At 46.2% G+C, this 22,231-nt stretch overlaps 1 protein-coding gene across 3 annotated transcripts in view; it reads right to left on the bottom strand.

Moving 5' to 3' along the window:
* LSAMP (limbic system associated membrane protein) overlaps positions 1–22,231 on the bottom strand; it is a 423,655-nt gene that overhangs the window by 290,558 nt on the left and 110,866 nt on the right. Inside the window, exon 2 of one of the 3 annotated variants that reach the window (XM_057404163.1) lies at positions 6,860–6,938. In XM_057404163.1, coding sequence (XP_057260146.1) covers positions 6,860–6,938 — 79 coding nt within the window. Of the gene's footprint in view, positions 1–6,859; positions 7,241–22,231 lie in introns of those variants that run through there. The other 2 variants (XM_057404161.1, XM_057404162.1) reach the window with 2 other exon arrangements.

Below are 22,231 nucleotides of genomic sequence, written 5' to 3'. Positions count from 1 at the left end.
ATCCTGTTTGCTCTTGCTTTTTTTCCTGTAGCAACTGAGGCACACTGAAGCAAAGGGACTTTTCCGTCATTAGCGATAGTTACTGAGGCACAGGAGTCAGAAACAGCCACTCAGACCTCCAAACAAGCAGGCTGTTATCCCCTCCATTGGGCAGTGCTGCCTCTCACTCATACCATGCTTGCAACTTTACAAAGTATATGAACATTTGTACAAGTACGTGCAAGAAAACACTTCCCATTTTTAAATAGGGGCAAATGTAGGGAAACACACGCTTGCTTCCAGGCAAGCAGCCCCCCCCAGACCTCATGTAGGTGTGTTACTGCAAAGCATCTGCTGAACTCCATCCCAGGCTTGATTCCATCCAGTGGGAAAGCCCACCCCCAGTGAAATCAATAGAGCTGCAGCAGGGCCATTTCTCCTCTCTTTGCAAAGGGCCAAGCACAGGAGGGGCACATCTGGCCTCTCCCACAAAACCAAGCTACTCCTAATAAAACTGCTGAAATATACACGCTCAGGGGTTCAGATGATTTTGAACTAGCTATTTTGTAGGCAGAGGTGAAGCTTATCATTATTAGTTTCCATTACTTACCATAAAGCCAGGCACGTTAGATGCGCCTGAAGCCTGAAACAAATGCTTTGGTGTCAGATTCATCTGAAAATCGTATTCTTTTCTTCTTTGGTGAGAGAAAAGAAAACTCAGTAAATTCCTGACTTCACCTCTGTGCCCTCCATTGCACTTACTGCAGCAGAGCAGTTCACATGAGCCAGAGTGAATTTTGATGGACAACAGAACTAGGGACCTTCAATGAAAACAGCAATATTCAGCCTCACTGTAAGTCTGTTGAAGCCCTGCCGCTGCATCAGTAGCAAACTGTGGCCCTACAGCTCTGCCAGAATCAGATGCCTGTGGGTCTAGGTAGAAAGGGCAGGCACGTGTGATATATGTTTTGAAAACTTATAGTTATGAGATGGCAAATTCCAGTAACTATGAGCTATTTTAAGACTAGGTCTTTCTTCATTACCTGCTCAGGAGGGGAGGGGAGTGGAAGAGGTACCAACTCTGAGACACTCTAGGTAACACGTACTACTATATAAATTTTAATGCCACCTAAGCAGGGAAACATATGGTACTTAGCTGCACACTGGAGTGTGTGTGCAGACTCAGGGGAGGAGGTTAAAACCATACGGTTTGATACTGTCTCTCCTCCTCCATCTTTCTGAATGTAAATTATACATAAGGTATTATTAAACATACTTCGTTTCACCACAGAAAGCCTTTTTCCTTTCTAATTTCCATTCCATCTATGCTTGTGATGGGTTATTCCACTCTCAGAAAACGCAGTATCACAAAGGCCCCCACTCACCTATGTGTGTGTGTATATATACATGAATATATATATCTAGTGTGTGTGTATAAGGAGAGATGCTAATAGCTACCCTCTAACCATATACATATTGCAACTTACTTTATCATATGCATGTGCACACACTCACATATCTATGTATGCACCTGTGTCTTCATATAATGGCACCACCTGCTGCCAGACCTGCAAGTTCTGTGTCATCTGTTACTACATTTATTTAAGAGGAAAGCATCAACAGAGCACAGCCCCTTTTACACAGATCCCAACATACCCTCTCTTGACAAGCGTATACCAGATTTGATAATGAAAGCTTTGTATATACCAGAGAAAGAGGAGAGCATCCGTGACTCGCACTCAACACCGGCACAGATGAGGATGTCCTCATCATGAGGGGAACCTCATGTTGTCACATTTGCTGGGTTGTTTCGTGGCTGAGGCAAAAGGCAACCGCAGCTAATGGATAGGTCGTGATGCTGGGTGTGCCTAAGCCCTGCTGCACAGCCCTGGGCGAGTCCCCTCACCTCCTGCCCGTCCCCAACCTCTAATAGCCTTCACGCCCTGTGGAACAAGGGATCTCTCTCACTCTCTGCTCCCATGGCACTTAATACAAAGGGTGCCTCAATGTAGTGGTGGCCTTTAAGTGCCACAACAATGCTACTAATAATCAAGGCTACAATTTTACTGCCAAGACTGTATTATTATGTAGCATTATACCTTTGAACATGCTTATTCTCATTTCTAGCAAAGGGTTCAGCTCAGTGCTCGCTGTTATATGCTAATTATAATTGTAATCTGAATAGCTTTTTCTCTTGAAATAACTATATTGGGCTTAAACTTGGTTGTGATGCTGGCTTGCTACTTTGCCTGAGGTGCCTCTGTCCTCTAGTATAGCTTCATGTGTAGGATGTCAGGAAAATACTGAGAAACCAACAGCAGAGTTTGCATAAATTGCTTATATTGCAGGATTACACCAGCAGCACTATCATTACTGCTGATAATTTGATTTAGCCTATCCTTTGACACATGTAACTTGAATAAACTAAGTACCCATAGGATGGAAGTTCCTAAATGTGCTATCAGCCAGAACCTTCGTACTATTTAAAAATACCTGGTAAAAATGGAAACTGCCCATTCTGTTAAATGTTGTGTTTCATCAGTGAACAAGCATCAGATTGATTTAATTCTTGATGAAAAGTTGATGCTCGGAAAAACTCAGGAACAAGAAGCCAAATTCTGGCCTTGGCGAGATCCCAGTTCTCTACCAGGCTGAGCAACATCTGAGCAGCACTCAGCAGCTTAAGCCCTGTGTGAGTCATTTTTACCTCTTTATTAGCGGTCCCCAGGAATCTGCCCCAAAGACAAATGTGGTATTTCTGGCAGTGCCCTTGGGCTTTGGTGGATTTGTACTGGTACAATGGAGCAGATGGGAATAGGGATGTGACCCATTTTGGTTCCAGCTAGTCATGAGCTCTGTTTCAGAAGTCATTAAAGGCCAAATCACCCCTTGTGCCAGGACTACTAAAAGCCCTGGGCAACCTGCAAGTCACAGTGATGCCCTCAGAATGGTCCTTTGAAGGCATTTTAGAGTGATGCTGTAGTGGCTCCCGAGAGGAACCTGACAGGCTGTTCAGGTACCTGGATCCCATAGCACTGACTTCATCACCACTTTGCCCTTAAGCCATTTTAAGGGCCAAACACAACACAGATGCACAGTTCCCTCCCTCCACAGTTTGCAGTAGCTGCCCTTCACTACTGCACATGTCCTGGCTTAGCCAAGGTCCTGCTGTTTCTCATCCCATCCCTATGCTGAAAGCACGTAACAAAGCAAAGGGTCCCTGCCTTTGCTCACCCAACGCTCTCAGAGCAACGGAGGTAAGAAGGGATGTTGGAGGCAGGTAGACAGAAAGAGGATTTGGGGTTGGGGCTTGTTTTACTTTTCCCATTTTAATTAGTTTTGTGTGTTTATTGTTCAGAGACTATTTCTTTCCTAACATCAAGCGGGGAAGTTGCATACAAAACCTGGCAACCTCACCACCATAATCTTGCAAGCAAAACATGGGCAGGAATTATAGCAAAGAGTCTACTCTCAATGCACAAAATAAGGGTCAGTGGCTTTCTTCACTTGCTGAAGACAGAGTTAAACAATGAAACCTTAGTACATCTGACAGGCTCTCTGATATATGGTGAAGCTCCCTGCTCTCTTCTCTTGGCTCAGCCCTTCTCGCTTGTTGCAGGTCTCAGACCCCTCCTCTCTTTTCTTGCCTTACTCTAAGGATCATTAACCTTTTCCCTGTGGATAGTCTATCATGAGCTATTTTTGTTCTCCCTGCAATTCCCTGACTTCCCCATGCCAAATACTCACTAAAAGTCATCAGCCTTCAGCAAGGCCAACAAATTAATCAGATCTGCTGCCAGGTCATTTAGGAGATGAGCCAGTATGAAGTTAGGAGCAGTTTTTAAAAGTCCATAGGAAGACACTAGTTGAAGTGCCATAGCTCCAAAAAGTCATATCCAAACTCCTGAGAATAATTCTGTTCTGAGTAACAAGCTGCAGATGAAGCCCCAGAGGAGTGGCTTCCTTTACAAACATTAGGGCTTATAATCAACTATTTTTCTCCATTTCATAGATCAGTCCACCCACCCATTCTCCCACCTACAAGTGTAATGCTATATACAAACGTATAAGGCCTGAAAGGAGAAGAATCATTCAGAATACCCTGTCCTTGGTGCTTTGCTGAATGATTTGCGCCACAATTCACATGAACAAAATGGTTTTTGTTATCTTAATCACTATGTACAGGTTTTGATTTCTCTCCAACTGCATATCTTTTTTTTTTCCTCTCCCTCCTACATTTCCATTTCCCTTCAAGCTACAGAATGGAGCTACCTGGCACTGGTAAAATGCTGCTGCATGCTTCCTCTTCCCTATGAAGCAGATGCATGCAAAGATAGGTGATACGATCTCCATATAGAAATCTCTTACCTATCTCTCTGTGGAGGTAAAGATCTGCTCTAAACACAGTTAGTATAGATCATCTAATGGTTTTCCCCATCCAGCTCTTTCCCTTGCATTGTCAGTAGTGGATCTATAGGCAGGAAGAGTGAGATGCTGGGAGTTTTTCAAACACAAGGCTGTCTTAAAGTAAGTTATCTTTTGGAGGGTCAGGGAAGCAAACCAGCCCTTGCTTTAAGAAGCTGGGGAAGTGAAACACCATCCTGCAAGAGGTGTACAGGACAGAGGGAAATCTCTCTCCCTCCAGCCTCATGTTGCAGTTCTGTCACTTAGCACAGCCTGGCTTTTGCTCCTCCTCTGAAAGAGGGAGTGAAACATCCCAGAAACCTGGGGCTGGGCCCAGGGAAAGGGAGATGAGACAACTGCCCTTGCTAGGAAAGGTGAAAAGCATATAGCCAGCCAGAGCTGCCTAGAGTGTGGGAAGGCAAAACCTGTGCACTCACCAGAGTTACTTTGTTCTGAAGCACAGCCTGCCAGGAACATGTTACATTGCTCAGGGCAAGCAGTTCCATGGCCGGGTGGTGTGCTGCTCCTAACTGTGTCACTTGGCACACATCTGGCTGGCACAGCTGGATCACCTCACCCAGGTGCTCTATTTCAGTGCCTGACATAACACTGGTAAGCTGCACACTATCATGGAAACCACTTCTCCCATGCATCCCCGTTTTGCTTGCTGACAAATGCTTTACACACAGCACATGCAGGCACCACCTCCACCATCCACTCAGCCCTCTCTGCTGCAAATGCAGCTTTAGCACACAGTGTCTAGATAAACTCCAAAGCTCCAAGGTTAAGTGGGAAATAGAAATCCAGTGACCCCTGTCTGGGCAAGCGAGCTTAATGACTTGTCTGCTGCTGTGTATACCAAACATGCACCTGCAAACATCTGCCTGAGCAGCCCCTCCAAAATTAATGATTGATGGAAGTGATTTGCCTTTAAAAATGGGATAAGTCAGCTGGGAGTCCCACTAGAAAAGGGTTAATGGGATATATGGATTGCTAGTGAGTGGAAGGGAGAGGAGAGAATCCAGGAGTTGGAGGCAACACCCCTTGTTAGGTGTTTACCATGTCACATCTAAACCCCTTCCGTTGCATATGCAAGGCAGATGAATTACTCTGTAAATCCTATTACTCTGTGTGGATAAATCTTATATGAGAGTTAACAAGTCTGGAGGGCTGGGGAATGGTAGCTGCTGAATGGATATTCCAGGATCAAAACAACCCAGCACACGGAGCTGAGAGAAGCAATATGCGTATATATACAAACACACACACAGATCCCTCTTCTAGCATCCTTCTGCCCTGATCCCACCTTACTAGCTCACATACCCCTCTATCATTAAATGGGAGGGATGCAGGACACAGGGGATCACGTAGCAAAGCATTTGGTGACATCTAGCAGGATTTATTTCGGAGAAAGGAAAAGAAAACTTTGCTGCTGCTGTTAGCTTTACTAGCAGATTGCTCCCTTGATGCTTCAGGGTATGTGCACTATCAGCTCCTCATACAGATTACAGACTTATTTTAAATCACGTCCAGTAGTTTTATAGCCATCATACACAGCGTGTGCACATGCTCATATGCGCTGGGTTTTCCTTCTGTAGGGAAGTTACTGCAGGTAGAAAAAGGAGCCCACAGGAAAAAGACGAGTGCATTTCAGCTAGTTGGGACGCTCCTGACTGAAAGCCGAAGTAGCCTCGGAACTACCTTTACAAAGCCTGCGCAACGATAGAGAGATATAACACTCAATACTGCCGCTGAACAAGGCTTCATGTGTAAAGACCCCCTCATCACAACAGCTCAGACATGTAAGCACAACGTACGCCTGTTTACTTAGCCCTGCAAAGAAAGCGACACAGGGAACCAGATACAAGCCTCATAAACACAGAAGCTGTTACACCATTTTTTCACCACCTTTTTTCAATTATTTTATCCATCCCCCCTCCTTAAGGGCAGAAAAATGAGTAAGTGCAATTAAAAGCCAGAGTTTCCCAAAAGAACTTGCCTGTGAGTTCTGGCAGCACCAGGGATAAAGTTTTTGCATGGGTACAGGAAGAAGCAGGGGAAGATCAATGGAACATCTGGAAACACAGCTGGATCCCTTTTCGATTTCTCTATTGATACTGCAGGGCTGGTGGAAAATGTATGCTCACGAGAGCTGGCTAACACCAGCAGATCTTTCCCCACTGAAACCCTTTTGATCCAGAGCACTACACAGAGGAGAGTGGTGGCAAGAAGTGCCCAAAAGCTTTTCAATTCCTTTATATATGTATATATAAATCCTTAATATATATATTAAAGCATAAACACACACGCAGAGCTTGTTTGTAGCAGCAGCTGCTGCTGCAGTTGGAGAGATAAAACAACACACACGCTCTCAGAGACACACAGGCACAAATCAGCACCGCATCACATGTGTTATGTTGCATACATGGCAATACAGTGCACACATAGGAAAGGAAAAGTTGGCAAAATGCCCTACCTGAGGATGGCTGTGTCCCCCTGCCTCACGGTGATGTTATCGGTACCTCGGGTAAAATCCACGCTGCGGACTGGCAGCCCTGTAGGGAGAAGGCAAAGCAATCTCAGTAGGACCAGCGGTAATTGTTTCCGATCAGGCTGAGCCCTCGCTACCATGGCTGGTCTCGTCGAGTTTCGCTGCCTGTACTTGTCTCTCTCTGCCTGGTGCGTGTGGATGGAGAGATGTAGAAAGAAAAACAGTAATAATAGTGTACAACTCTCGCTCTGATCGACAGCCCCTGAAAGGGGAGGTGATTTCACAGTCCTCCTTTAGCTGCCACTTTCTCTTGTGCTTTTCAGTCTCTTGCAGGCTTCTTCCCCCCTCCTTGCCTTCTTTTTTAAAGCTTCTTCCCCCAGAAAAAGTCTTAGCACAGCCTTCAGTTGAAACAAGGGAGGCAAAAATGAAAAAGCCAAGAGGAAAAACTCAGGTAGCAAAATAATTTAAAAATAACAACAATTAAATCGACCCGTTTGGAGTGATGGAGAGGGGGGGGGGAAAAACACCACAGGAAAAGGAGCAGTACGAGTCCTGTGCCGCCGGGCTGCGCAAGTGGATGGTCCTGCTCCAGTGCGCGGCTGTGCAGCCTCCCAGCCCCGAGCTCCCTTCCTAACCCACTTTCCCAGGCGGAGCGAGGCAGGGAGGGAGGGAGCAAGGGAGGAGGAAGGGAGGGAGGGGAACGAGGGAGCCTCACTCGGGAGACGGCAGCTCGGCACCACCGCGGCAGCGGCAGCAGGAGGAGACCCGACAGCGGCGCTCCCCGTCCCCCTGCCGGGGGTACCGCCCGCCCCGGGGACCCCGGTACCCCCCCACCGTTGAGCGGGGCTGCAGCCAAGCAGCCAAGGGACGGAGGGGGGCACTGCAGCAGGGAGAGGGGCTTGTGGAGAGATGAGGGCTGGAGGGCAGAGGGGGGAAGCGCCGAGGGAGAGGGGGCTGGAAAGGGGAGGAGGGAGAGGCAGAGAGGGAAGGGGGTGGGGGAGAGCGGCGCTGGAGAAAGAAGGGGAAGGGGAGCGCAAGCGGGGAACTGGGAGCAGAGCGGGAAGAGGAGAAGGCAGGAGCAGCCTGGAGCAGGCAGCACAGGCAGCAGGGCAGAGAGGATGCAGAAGATACGGCCAATATCCACAAAAGGAAATACTGAGGAAGGAGGGAATGGGGGGAGGGAGAGAGCAAAGAAGCTGTGGCCAAAACTACAAACAACTTGGGTTTGCGGCCTGAAGCCACAAGCTCGCTGATTTACAGAGCAGCATCCTTGGCAACTGCCTCGGCAGCCTCATCCCTCGCTTCACCCCCCCCCCCCCCCTCAGACTTTGCTCTCAACCACATCAGCACATCTCTCCCTCCGCTCAGCCCTTCCCGCCTCGTTTCCCATCCCCGTAGGGCCGGCCCGGGGACAAAGCCGGTATTGAGGCGGGCGCTGCGGTGTGAATGCCCGCGCTGTCCGCCCCGGCTGCCCGCAGCTGAGCCCCGCGCCCGGCGGCAGCGCTGCCTGCCCGGCCGTGCTCCCACGGCTCGCGTACCATCGCCAGCGCTCGGGGAGGGACGTGGGGTAACGGGCAGGAATAAGTCCTGTGCCTGCCTACCATTCACACCCCCCCCCCCCAGCCCGCTCTCCTCTGCCTGCAGGAGGGATGGGGAGAGCTGCTGCTCCAAGGGATGTTTCGCTTAACGTAACCGTTCGATGGCGACAGCACGGCGTGGAAGCACAGAGGGAAGGAGGGGGGGGGATTGAGAAGCAGGTGGAAGAAAAAACAAGGGGAACTCCACTGATAGTGGCTGTCTTGCATGGTCACAGGGCTGCTCTGTATGTGTGTGCGGAAAGGGACAAAACAGGTCTGGAACAGAGCCTACTTCACCTCTGCTCCTGAAGCCTTCTGGGGATACAGTGGACCCAAACTAGAAAGGCTCTGTCATACAAATGGCCACATGGGATCAGATCAAAGATCTAACCCCATGTCCTGTCTTAGACCACAGCCTCAAGCCCATGCCTACAGGAGGGCACCAGCACAAGGCAGGCGTGCAGTGCTACTGCCCCAGGGCACCGCTCTAATTTCCAGTGATCTGTGGCTAAGGCATGTCCCCAGCCAGTGGCTGGGTCTTTGTAGTTAATGGCCCTCGATTGATTTTCTTCTTCTGAGGAATGCATCCAGTTGCTTTCTGAGCCCCTAGAAACCGGCCCCTGCAGCCTTGGTATGGAAAGGCTGTGCTAAGAGTACTTAAACAATCCCCACATGTGTTAAAGTCCCACAAAATAAGGGCTAAGGTCATGACACAGCTGCTCCAGTGCCACATAGGCAGCCGCAAAAGAGATGATAGCTTTGCATACAAGCCAAGGAGGCAGCTGATTCCGACGCTTCCCCAGCAGGAGACTTGGTAAGGATGGCACCAGAGAGGGGGAGCAACAAGAAAAGGGTTAATCCACACGTTGGATGTTCCTAAACCACTGCAGAGAGAGCTTTCGCCTGATGGGTATTGCTCTGAAGAAAACCATGCTGCTGATAGAGGAGTAGTCACTGCTCTAGGGTGACAGACAGCACAAGGGACAGAGGGATGCCATCAGGCTGCTGGCATCCCAGATGATAGGCATGACCAAGAGGAAACCTCTGTACTCTTGTGATGGAGTTCCAGTATAGCTGAAAGACTTGGTCCCATATGAAGTTACCAATGACAGAAACACACCCCTTTTGTATGTGAGAGTGTTGCATGGATCCTTTCTACAAGGGTCTCTCACATATGTTTCCTCTACATTTAAGTAAGAGCTATGGTATGTTAATTAAATGCCAGTTGAGTAAGGGAAACATATTTGTCAAAGATTAACTATTATGCAATGTAAGAAGCATCTGCCACCCGACTGCTAGAGCTCACTAAATATTTCCTTATCTCAGAGTATTTACTTAGGAGGCAATAACTATCCAGTTAAATCTAAATTTAATGCTTAGTTAAATATAGTTCATTGAAAGTGGCACCAATATGTTTTATACAGAGAATAACAGAGGGGGTTTCAGGGATGGAGAAGGAAGGAATCCTGTTCCCAGACTCTGGTAGCAACCTCACTTTAGGTGGGACTGCACGTGTCTGTGCCTCTCTACAAAGTGGGGCGCATTAGAACCTACTTGGAGGCCCCTCCCTGCTGATATGGAAGTACAGGGGAAGACTTCATCATCTTAGTTATTCACACAATCCTCATTAGTACCACCGTAGCATAAGTACTTAATAATAACAATAATAATCATAATAAAGGGAGAGAAGAGGAAGAAATTCCCTTGAGGGTCTTGTAAGCCTTGGGAAAAGTAAAACAAAACCACGCTCTAAAGCTGATAGGTCTTATTTGCTTTTAGAAGCGTACAGAAGCAAAAGGAAGGGGTTGCCTGGGTGTAAAAGGCCAAACAAGCAGGAATCACACAAATCCCAGGAGAAAGCCTCCTGAGTAAAATAAATAATGTTATTTTTGTACGTGCTCCCAGAAGTAATAACTCTCGGGACCCATCTCCCCCTGCTGGAAGCAGATAAGGAAACAACAGCTCTGCTTCCTAACTTCTGAAAACTTGAGGGAGCATGCAGGTAAGCAATCGGAGCATGGACAGCACAACTCCAAACTGCCATCTTTTAAGGCCATTTACCAGTACTTCTGGAAGGTGCAGGGGTGACCTACCAGTTTTTGTCACTACGCGTTTCAGGAACGGATGGGGCTGCATGAGCCCTACAGGTACCACATCACCCTGCTCCAATGCAAAAACGCCCTGTTCAAAGGCAACAGGGCCTAGAGCAGCACCCTTTGATGAGCACAGGCTATACCACAGCACCAAAGCCGTGACAGAAATGCTTGGATGAAAGGTTTATAGAGATGCCTGTGTTTCCATGCTATGGGTGTGGGGTGGCTCTGTGTGCATGCTGGAAGGAAAATAGCAGCACAAGTAGACATAGCTCTTACTCTTCCTGGCTTTGATGAAAACATGCTGAAGACATCACGATCTGGGCATCTAAATCAGCCAATGGAGGGACTTTCCATGCTGGCCCTGGATAGGCAGCCTCCACTGAGATATGCAGTCAAGATGCTCTGGGGCTGGAACTCAGGTCACCTCTGCCTATCTGTGTGGCAAATCAAGTTTGAAGTGACTCAGGGACCAGCCTGAAGTGCCATCTGTTTTTCATGGGGAGTCAACAGACACTGAAAGCATGGACTGTGGCCACAAATAGGGATAGCTTTATTTTTTGCATTTGAGGTGTCTAAAAGCAAAGAGCAATCCATGGGCACTTCACGTAATGCCAATTGCAACAGCCATCTGTATGATGTGGATGGCTGCCCTCTAGGAGCTGGAATGAAGTTCATCATCTCACATCACAAACAGCAACAGAATGGCAATTGCTGTTGCTTGACTGTCATTGGCTACCAACCCCTGGTGACCTGTTCCCAAATATTGCTGGGATGGGGGAAAAGACATTGCTGATAAAACACAGAGAACTGCTCACACAAGTCTCCAGACCCTCTCATGACCAACACAGTTGTTTTAAGGGGACTGCATAACTGCTCTGCCGGAAGAGTCCAAGCACCGAGGGACTTTATTGAGGCTATCTGCAATGATGAGTGAAAACGTATGATGCTTTGTGAGCTATAACGTGGTTAGTCAAGATACACTGCTGTACTCAGCAGCAGGGCCAGGTAAAAGCTTTTCAGCCATGCAGCTTTGTTGCATCAGCGGAGGAGTTATGGAGAGGAACAGGGAAGAGCCAAGGGATTTCAGCACATGGGGAGGAAGATTAAGGGACCATGGCAGGGGAGTGACGAGCTCTGCTTCCTGTACCTGCTGCTGCTGCTACATGCCCATATTTCGACCCTGATGTTTAAGGGCAGCATCCCACTCTAGTTTACTAAGCAGCTTCGTTTCACTGTCCTTTGGTTCCTAGGATGCAGGGAGCCACAGGAGTAAAAGAGAAGAAGGAAAGGCAGGACTAGGAGAGAGGTGGAAAATCCTTTCAATGCAGTAGGTGCACTCTAGAGACAAATGGTGGAAGTGGGCTTCCCATGGTAAAGGCCCTTCTCAGACTTCAAGAGAGAGTCCCTGTGGGCCATACCCTGTCCATTCCTTCAGTAATACCTGCCCAATAAAGTGGCCTCTGTCTATATGAGGTCACAGTCTGTTGGAAAGAGCAGAGAAATACTTTATGTGACACAACTGAAAGGAAGACAGTGCTAAGGACAGGATGCTGTCTACCAAACTTCATCCTGCACACACTGGACCATCAATGCCACTAATTCGTATCCCCAAGGCACTTATGGAAGACATGTTATAGGGAAAAACTCTGCAGTTTGAAAAAATACATGTGTATGATGGCTCTAATACTAGAACTGTTCCAGCATGTGCCTTATTTGAAGAAAGACATGGGGTGCATGAATATTTTGCAAGTCTGTAAATTAAACTGGCTTTTGATGCTGAAAATCAGAGCCACCCTGAGGCTCACAACAAGACATGTAATGCAACAAGACCAAGCTTCCTCTGAAGTTAAGAAGTCATTAGGTAGAAGAATTTACTGCATCGAGAGTACTCAGATGGGTCGTAACTATAGATGATAAAATGCATGCACAACACCTCTAAGAGCAGTCACTGAGCTGCAACAGAACTTCCTCCTGCACAAGAACACAGCTGATTTTCACCAGTTACAACCTTGTTACCATGCAATCTATCTAGTTTCTGAATTGATCACCTTGGTGTGGACAATTTAGAGGCCAAGGACCAGGTTCTCTGTTTCTGTAAGCTGACATATCACCACCACTGTCAAAAGAGCTGTGGTGATTTTCACCAGCTAAACACGAGGCCTTGAGCTCTGAAGTTCATCTACTTCTGTGCTGTGTGGGTAGAAAACTGTGCTATCTATCTCCTTTGAAAGGGAAAACCTTGCTCAACTGGATGAAGAGATTTTGTGCTCAGACTCCCCAGAAAGTTTCACCTTTAGTTAAAGACTAAATCTGAGTGTTCAGCAGGAGGAAAATAACAGCGTGACGATCCTTTTTTTTTTCCCAGCAGGATATGACCAAGTGGGATTAGAGAATTAGCACTGCAGTTGGTTTGTGGCCTTAATTACTGGTTGCTGCCACAGCAAGTGCTTGTAGAACTACAAAGTCATTAGCAACAGGTCCTTTCTACTTAAGAGGAACAAGACAGAGAGAACACTTCCCTGTTAGTTATGACTAAACTTGCCCTTCTGGCCTTATAAGTGAAACAAACATGAAAGCAATCAGTAGTATTAAGAGCATGGCACTGCCTTTTCCCATCCAGCCTGGCCTTGAATATCTCCAGGGATGGTGCATCCACCACCTTTCTGGGCAATCTGTGCCACCCTCATTGTAAAGCCTGAATCTCCCCTCTTTTAGTTTAAAATCATCACCCCTCATCTTATTGCAACAGGCCCTGCTAAAAAGTCTCTCCCCATCTTTCTTATAGGCCCCTTTTAAGTACTGAAAGGCCACGCAATAAAGTCCCCCCAGAACCTTCTGCAGGCTGAACAACCGCAGTTCTCCCAGCCTTTCCTCATAAAAGAGATGCTCCATCCCTCTGATCATTTCTGTGGCCCTAACCTAGACAAGCAGTCCATACGTCCCACAGAGGATAGCTTCAAGATCTCTTTTCTTTCTATATTTGGGAGTGAAATCATTGCTTTACCAATGTCAAGTAACACTTAATGAGTGAGGCAGAGTCAGGGTTCAACCCTAAAGGTCTCTAAATAATTCACTTCCTACAGGAAGGCAACACCTCTACCTGCTTAGACCTCCTATCCCCCAGAACTTTCTTCCCAATGCTGGTGAGTATTTACAGCCCTCAGCACAAGTCATTAGGATTGACTTCACAGAAGGAGGCTAGAATAGTTAACAGTCCCTCCCAGCACACAAGCAGAGAGATGACCCACAGGTTGGGATGTTCTGGGGGGACTTGGGAGATATCCAGTCCCAACTTCCTCTGTGAATTTGGGTAAATCTCTTAATGAAGCCCTCACAAAGGTGTAAAAAACTAATCTCCTCAAGCTCCCTCTGCCTTCAGAGAGATAATCTTCTCTTGAGAGCACTTCAGAGCAGATGCCTAATTTAACCATTTTAAATTGTCCTGTCTCTCAGGTGATGTCAGAGTTTCCAGCTACATAACAGAGATCCTCATATAGCCTCAGCTTCCAATAGCATTTCAAGGATGAAACCAAAGACTGCAGGGTGATTGTACACTCCAATAGAGAATGACCCTACAAGACACAATCTGCAGAACATGCCAGGTATGATCTATTTCTAATGTACTCATTAACAGGCCCCAAAACAACCTCCTGGCATTTTTAAGGGATGTCAGCATTGCTGCAGACAGGAATTCTATACATCTAAGAGGTGGTCAAACCCATCCTGCTGAGCCTTGCTGCATATTCAGTGAGCTGCTCTGGCATGAAGCTCTCAACACAGTGCTAATGGATGAGAATGATCATTCTGACAGTGATGATTTGGAGGAGAGCTCCAAAGTCTTGCTGAAATGATACATGCTACACATTCATCACCACCAGAGGACTAATTTTTGTGTGAAGAACAGAGTGCGGCAGGGTGCTGGGCTGTGAATTTTCTTGTCCATTACAGAAGCTCCAACACAGCTTTTATGAAACTTAAAATGAGACCTTCAGCGAGACAAGGGAGACTCAAGACTGCTATCAGGAGACCAGTCACTGTCAGAAAGCTTCATGCACAACAAGCTGACAGAGAAATTGGTATGCTAGAATTTGGAGAAAGGTCCCTTTGAAACTGTGATGTGCCTGAATTAAAGCTTCTGGAAACACTTCCAATCATTTCATAGGGTTAAGGTCTGAAAATGAGGAAAACACATCTTTAACATGTCCAGATTTTCAAGATGGCAAGTCAGGAGGCCCGTCCCACAGATACAGGCTCAGTTAATACCATTCTTGCAGGACACAGGTCAGTGACATTTCTGCATCAGCGTTTGGAGTTAGTGCCTGCTAATGTTTCACATCTTCTCCCCTCTCCCACACTACTTCTAGAATCATAGAATAGTTTGGGTTGGAAAGGACCTTAAGGTCATCCAGTTCCAACCCCCTGCCATGGGCAGGGACACCTCACACCAGGCCATGTTATCCAAGGCCTTGTCCAGCCTGGCCTTAAACACTTGCCAGAGATGGAGCGTTTACCAGTTCTTTGGGCACCCTGTGCCAGTGCCTCACCACCCTCACAGTAAAAAACTTCTTCCTTATACCTAGACTTCCCTTGTGTAGGTTTAAACCCGTTACCCCTTGTCCTATCACTACAGTCTCTAATGAAGAGTCCCTCCCCAGCATCCTTATAGGCGCCCTTCAGATACTGGAAGGCTGCTATGAGGTCTCCACGCAGCCTTCTCTTCTCCAGGCTGAACAGCCCCAGCTTTCTCAGCCTGTCTTCATAAAGGAGGTGCTCCTCACCCTGGTATTTTCAAGTCTCTCTCCCTTTCCTAGGTTGCCCCCATGTCCCATTTCTGTCAGGCCCAGTCATATTCATACATTTTAAAGTTAGGAGGAACTTCTCATATCATCCTGTCCAGCTGCCTACCCCAAGCCACAGAAACTTACCCGCTTCTTCCAGCAAGAAGCCACAACCATTACCTCAGCCAGAGCGCCTTGTTAAACAAAGGCTCTCAGCTTTGGTTTAAGCAGCCCCAACTGCAGAGATCTACCCTACATAACTGGGTTTAATGATTTATTACCACCCTAGGTTAAGAATTTTTCATGTTTTAAGCACAGTTGTTATTTCTTTTATTACCCAGCCACTGAATCAAACCATGCTTTTGCCTGCTTAGGTTAAACAATCATCTGTTGTTAAATACCATCTCCTTGAAAAATCATGTTGCACCTCTTTGAGTCTCACTTTCTACCACTACTGTTGCTAGTCCAGCACTTTGCCACAAATGACCAACACCTGATGTCAAGCAGGGTGTTTCCAGTAGCCTCTAAGAGAGCTGGCAGATGCCAGACGAACGGCACTGCTCTGGGGATGAGGCCAGACAGCACAGAAGCAGGGCCAGGAGGGGGGATTTTAGGTCCAAGTCTAAACATGGGGAAGGGGCCAGTAGAAGTGTGTGCGGGGGGAACAATTAATGATGTGCACACCGAAAGCTGCAAGAATAAAGTAGGTTCTCAGGGAGAAGAGGCATTTTGCTGGAGGTGATTTCAGCAGCTGTTTCTGTGAGACAGGACTGAGATGCCTCCAGCAAAGCCCTGCGCTTGGATGCAGTGGCACCTGTATGTCCTGCGGGCTTCACTGCTTGCAGCAGCAGCACCGTCTCAGCCTCATCCCATCTCACATTTAAATCAACCTGGTTAAGGCAAAACAAACCTGAGTGTGGACATGCTTACTGACTGCCCAGGTAATGCAACACCTCTCGAGGGACAGAAATACCTCTTGGAACTGCTGCTGACAACCCTGCTAAGGCTGGGCTGGATGAGGGATGCGCACATCCTGAAACAGCTCTCTAAAGCAGAGGTCTGGGGGGCATTTATAAAATGCTTATAAAAAAGCTTCCAGGGAAAAGTAAGAACAAGCTGATGCTCTCCTGGATGGGTGTAAAATCCCTGTGACAACTTGTCCTGTCAGAGCCAGGCTGAAGTGTCAGCAAATACACCCCCCTCTACTGACAATTAGCTCCTGCAACCTGTTAGATCCAGCACCTTGCAGTGCTTTATGAAACAAAGAGTGGACAATCCAAACAGGATTGCTTCCTGTGAAATCCCGGGGGATTTGTGCCTGGGCCTGGTTTTCAGCAACACTGCATTACCTTCCTAATTTATACAACACATCAGTGTTTTCTGAATAATGTAGTGAGCCTGCTAGCATCTTCCAGCAGGCAGAGATCAGAGAAGGGCAAAGAGCAGGTTGGTCAGAGCACCTTAGCATCTGCCTGAACAAAGGCAGGGAGTGTGAAAACATCATTGCAGCTGGATCCAACTGGAGCAGGGTAACAAAGAGAAGCCCAAAGAAAACCTTTGATGATGAGATGGAGCTCTGAGTAAGGCACTTCCACACATCATTACTTGCCCTCTGATAACGGAAGGGATTGGAAAATGAACTCCAGATACCAGACATATAGCACTTGTGGTTGTCTCAGGGGATATCTATCACTGACTACTTTTTAGTCAAAGTCATTGTCTGTAAGACCTTTTCACCCTGTTCTTTCTGCCTGTAAGGAATCATCCTGTGTTTGCCAGACATAAGTGGGAACTGGGGGAAGAAGGGAAGGGAGTGTGTGTGAATGTGTGAAATGAAGGGCTTGGAGTCACTCAGACATCTGCTTCTGAACTTTGGTAGGACAACCACTTTCACATATGGTCAGAAGAAGGAATGGTTTACCAGAGCTGCTTTTCAGAGCAGTTTACCAGGTTTACCAGAGCTGCTGAGTGTATAGCACAAAAAAGCTGGCAGGAAATCTTCCTTACAGACTTAGGACGATAAAACAGTGCTGCCAAATGCTGTGAGTACCTGCCCAAGGAAGCCCTCGCAACCTCCTGATTCCATGAGGATCTGAGAGAGAAAGAGCCTAAAGCTCAAAGAATTTTCCCATTTGAGTTGTCTGTCAGTGTCTGAGATGCCAAAGGCAATCCTGACAGGCAAAAGCCCCTTGGACAAATCCTGACCCTAGTAAAATCAAGCGGAGCTTTTCCACTGATTTCAGAGGGGCTTTGACTTCACCTCTTGAGTCTGCCTCTCGCCCCCATTCCCTGTACATTCCTCATGGCTGGAGGATGAGTGCCACACAAAGAACAAAGCAAACATGGAAATTTAAGACATGCCTTCAATTCACATCCATTTAACTGAATTACAACAATTTTCCAGCAAGCTCATTACTCGTCAAAGTGAGGAACAAACAGTGAATCTGACAGGCCTTAGACAGACCCAGCATAAGCAAATTAAGTGCAAATGTCTCCTGCTTCCAGCCTTGTCAGGACACCCCTGTTCTGTCCATCAACATGGCCTGGTATTCCTACCAACTCTCCCCATCTGCTGATGTAGCTTAAGTCCTGAAAAGACGAAGCTGCTATTGCCCATGAATTTTTAATGTAGCAAGGGAAAGGCTGCAAGAAGAAGAATATTTGGTGGCATTTACTCCTAATGATCAAAGCCATTTCATGTCTCTTGTGTGATATTATTAGAACACAATATGAAGTGAAAGCAGTGTTCAGACTAAGGTCCCTATTCAAGAAGCATTTTCTTCAGAGGACAATGCAAGAACCGGTGCTAGCAGGAAGCCTGTATTCTTATAGCATTTCTTTGCCCACGTGTATCTGCAGGAAATTCATGACAGAAAGAGCCAAGCAGGTACCCTCAGTCCAGTCCCCTCTTACCACAACATGATTTTCAGTGGAACATCTCCACTCACCTCTGAATGCTTCCCAACACCCAAAAGCACTTGTATGGCCAGCAGTAAGACAGCCAAGTCTAAAGAGATAATATCCCACAGAAAGAACTGTATTTTAGGTTTCTGCTGTCACTGGTATTTGTTAAATAAAACATCTAGGGGATGACAGGAAAAAGTCTATGTACCAAAAGCAAAAGTCAGCTGCTAGTAGGAGTAGCACATAGCTAGCTCTAAGTTCTCATGTCCCAAACCCAGCAACTATTTGCGTTCTGATCATGCGTTTGGGACAAATCAAGCAACCACCCAAGAAAATATAATGCCAGAGAGAGAGAGCTGACATGCCCTGTCTCTGTTCTATCACTAGCTGGGCCAATACTCTAGTGCCAAGAGGCAGATGAAGACCATACAGGAAGATCTGTTAAGCATCTAGTAAGGAGACAAGGTATTTTTAGCTTGCAGAAAAGAGGATACTGGGCTTCAAACAGATTTGGCTCCCTGGAAGTCTGGATTAATTCCAGACCTTTCCTCTCCTCCTGTCTACTAAAGGACACGATGGAGCATATGCACCAGTGCAAGTTTTTGAGAAGCTTTTTCCTCTGACTTCAGACAAACTCTCTGCATATCCCTGACAAACATGGACATGTGGAATGTTTCCCTGGGAAATATCTGCACTAGTTGAATATGCTGTAATTACAAATTGCCCTGTCTTATCCCCATAGAATCATAGAATGGTTATGGTGGGAAAGGACCTTAAGACCATCCAGTTCCATCCCCCTTCATCACTCAATCAACAATAAAACTCAGACACCAAGATGCCAAGCTGATACTAGCTACAAGCAATATATCCCATACAGATCACACCACTGTTGTTCGAGACCTTCCTGGAACAAATCTGTTCACTGTTGGTGTCTGAGGAGTTCTTCATGAAATCCAGTGCCTTGTTCACATTATACCTCTGATAATGCATTGCTCATACCAACTGAGACTTTCAGCCTCCTCCATGGAAGACAGATATCTGTAAGCAAGGGTCAAGGCTCAACAAGTAGCAGGGATACCTGTGCAAAACTATTTGCCCGCTGAGTCACACTGATGATATAAGACTCTTGACAGCTCACTGTAAACCATGATGGCTACACATTTGCACTAATATCACAAAAGCAAAGTCAAGGGAAACATAGCTGAAGTGAAATTTAAGCATTTTGGTAAACGTAATGGCTGGAAATTAATGCTGACAGCTGTCATGGAGATATTTACGGGGGTAACAGAATGCCTCTGAATGGCCCCTGCTGCTTTTATGTTCCTCTGAGCTGGACTCTGATGAAGGATTTGTACTGCACAGCTCCTTCTATGCCACTGTGAAAATGAAGCACTGTTGACTGACGCAGACACATGAACACTCAATAATGTCCAAAGCAAACTTCAAGCAATCAACACTTCATATATAACATGGTCCCTTGAAGCTTTGCAATGAGAAAGCTCCTTGAAGCAGAAGTTCTGTTCATACACAGGAAAGCTGGAATAGGTTTATAGCTTAAACCTTTGGACTGAAAAGATGGTTTGCTCTTGCTGGCACAGAGAATTGCACATAGGCTTTAGCTTTCACACAGGATGACCTCTCCACTTACATAGCACAACAGAGCTGCAGGTGATGCACTAGACCCTGCAAGTCCATAAGGAAGGAAATTGTTGAAGGAGGGGCAGGGGACAGTCCTTTGTGGAAAGGGGAATATGACACCATTATGCTTTGTGTGTGTGTGCAAGCAAGGTGAGACTGACATATGTAATATTCCATCCTACTGGATGACCAAATAGGAAAAAGATAAAGTTGTAAGCTCCATGGTCTTTTTGTCGGGGAATAATGCTGCCAACAAGAAAGCAAAACAAATCAGCCCAGATAGAAAGGGCAGAAAACCCATTTCATCTGGAGAACAAGTCTTCTTATAACTTCCAGTATGGTTCTCCAGCTTTCTAATGATCTCCTCACTCCTAGAAGCCAATATTAAAGTACACTTTTTAAGCACATTGACCAGGGTTAAGTCAATGTCTTGATGACTGAGGAACATGCAGTGTACTTTGAGTTTACCAGATGTATTCAATTCCCAAGAAAAAGATTCAAGATGTCACCAGCATTGGACAGATGACCCTTAGCTCCATACTCAAGAGCTTTTAGGATGTTAAGCTGCGGTCCATTATTTCTAGTTCCTGTAACATGTTTCCATAAAGTTGCTGAGTGTTTGGATAGCTGTATGGGAGATGGATGAGGCTGAGTATACAGAAAGAAGTATTTTGTGATTGGAATATGATTATCAGGCTAATGAAGCTCTAATGGCAAATCCAAAAAGGATGCAGAAGCTGCTGAACTTTGTCTTGAACTGCTAGAATAAGGGAATCACACAATGTTCCCCAGCAGGTTATAGCTCTCATCTTCCTCAACTATTTTGCCAGTGTGGAAGGTTGCCAAATTCTACCATCCCTCTGCAGGATGCAAAGTTGTTCTGATGACTCATCTGGCAACCACAGCAACTAAGCCATATTAGTACTAAGGCAGATAGAAAACTTTGGAAAATTAAGGTAAAGGGAAATAAAGTTTAGGACTAGGAAGTGTTTCAGGAAAAAACACCCCAAAGCATTCAGTGCCATTTCTAGATCCTCTCCTTTTGTCTAAGACCAGCCAGAGAAATAATTAATGCTTTCTGATTATTTCTTAACACCGCTTGGAATATAAGCAATGAGAAAGAAAGAAGAAAAAGCAGTGTAAAACAATTTAGTCTTATTCCCTCATCAGAACTCCTCAACAAAAGACAGAGGAAGCCTACAGTAAGTCTAGTATTCATATAAAGAAAGGAAATCAAGGGCTGCATTTACGATTTTAACTTGGTATAGATGTTCTTTTAAGAAAATTACCATTATATGCCCTGTCCATAGTGGGATTTGGGAAGTGCAAAGAACACGTATTTAACTAGCTAACGTGTATTAACAGCTTAGCACAAGTAAGGCAGTATGCTTCCATAATGGATTAAAAAAACATCAGTTAAACCTTAGGCTACTACTTGCCCTTATGCTTAACATATGTTAAAATCACACTGCCTTGTTTTCATTAAGCTGCTAATACATGCCCACAAAGACAGCTTCACCTAAAAGCTCCCATGAGAAAGACCTCACGGTTTAACTATGTTGGCAAACCCATCCGACGTTGACATACAGCTGACGCAGCTGTAACACACTTCCTATCTCTTCATTCCCCCAGTAAACACTTGGCAAGAAGATTACGAGGCCAGAGAGCTGTACCTGCACTTTGGCTCTTGTAGTGTCATGTTCAGCATCACGTCTCCTCATGCTTACCGTTATGTATAGCATGAACCTGATCCTGGGCACAAAGACGTTCAGGCCTGCTGGCAGGTTGACAGAATTCCAACTGCTGCATGCCAATTCACACCGGCAAATGGAGGCTCATCCTGAAATTGTCTTGCTTTGATTCATGATATCTAACCATAGGGGAGGAAAGAAAACACTACCTATCCCAGTACCTCCAGCCTGACTTCTCCTTTCTAAACGAAAACATTTGGTAGGATTTCCTCAGATCTATACAAGCTGCTTTTACATGGCTCAAAATGAGTTTTTCAACACTAATTCCAAAAGAAAATCTCTGCCTCTGCTGAACAGTAACACTTTAAACATATGCACTACCCCTTCAGAGTAAAGGCTGTCCCCATATATTCTTTGCTTCCCTTGTGCTGTTTCTCTGTGCAACTCACTGGAGAAGAAATCATAGTCTTTCTCCAGCCCTTTTCCTAGCTCAGACAGGCCAGCCACCTAGACAGTCACTAGGCCAAAGATCTAATTGTCGGGTACCAAACCACCATCACAGAGTCTAAAAGAGGCTCTCAAGGCCCTGATGAAACACTTGCCATGTGAGCTTCCTCTGCTTTACAGCTGTCTCACAAACCACCAGGCTCTCTCCAGGACAGGAAAAATAACT

Source organism: Pezoporus wallicus, unplaced genomic scaffold, assembly GCF_028554395.1.
Source record: "Pezoporus wallicus isolate ANWC-B61680 ecotype Strahan unplaced genomic scaffold, APGP_CSIRO_Pwel_v1 contig_6598, whole genome shotgun sequence".
Lineage (NCBI taxonomy): Eukaryota > Metazoa > Chordata > Aves > Psittaciformes > Psittacidae > Pezoporus > Pezoporus wallicus.
This window is presented reverse-complemented; position numbering and strand designations above follow the sequence as displayed.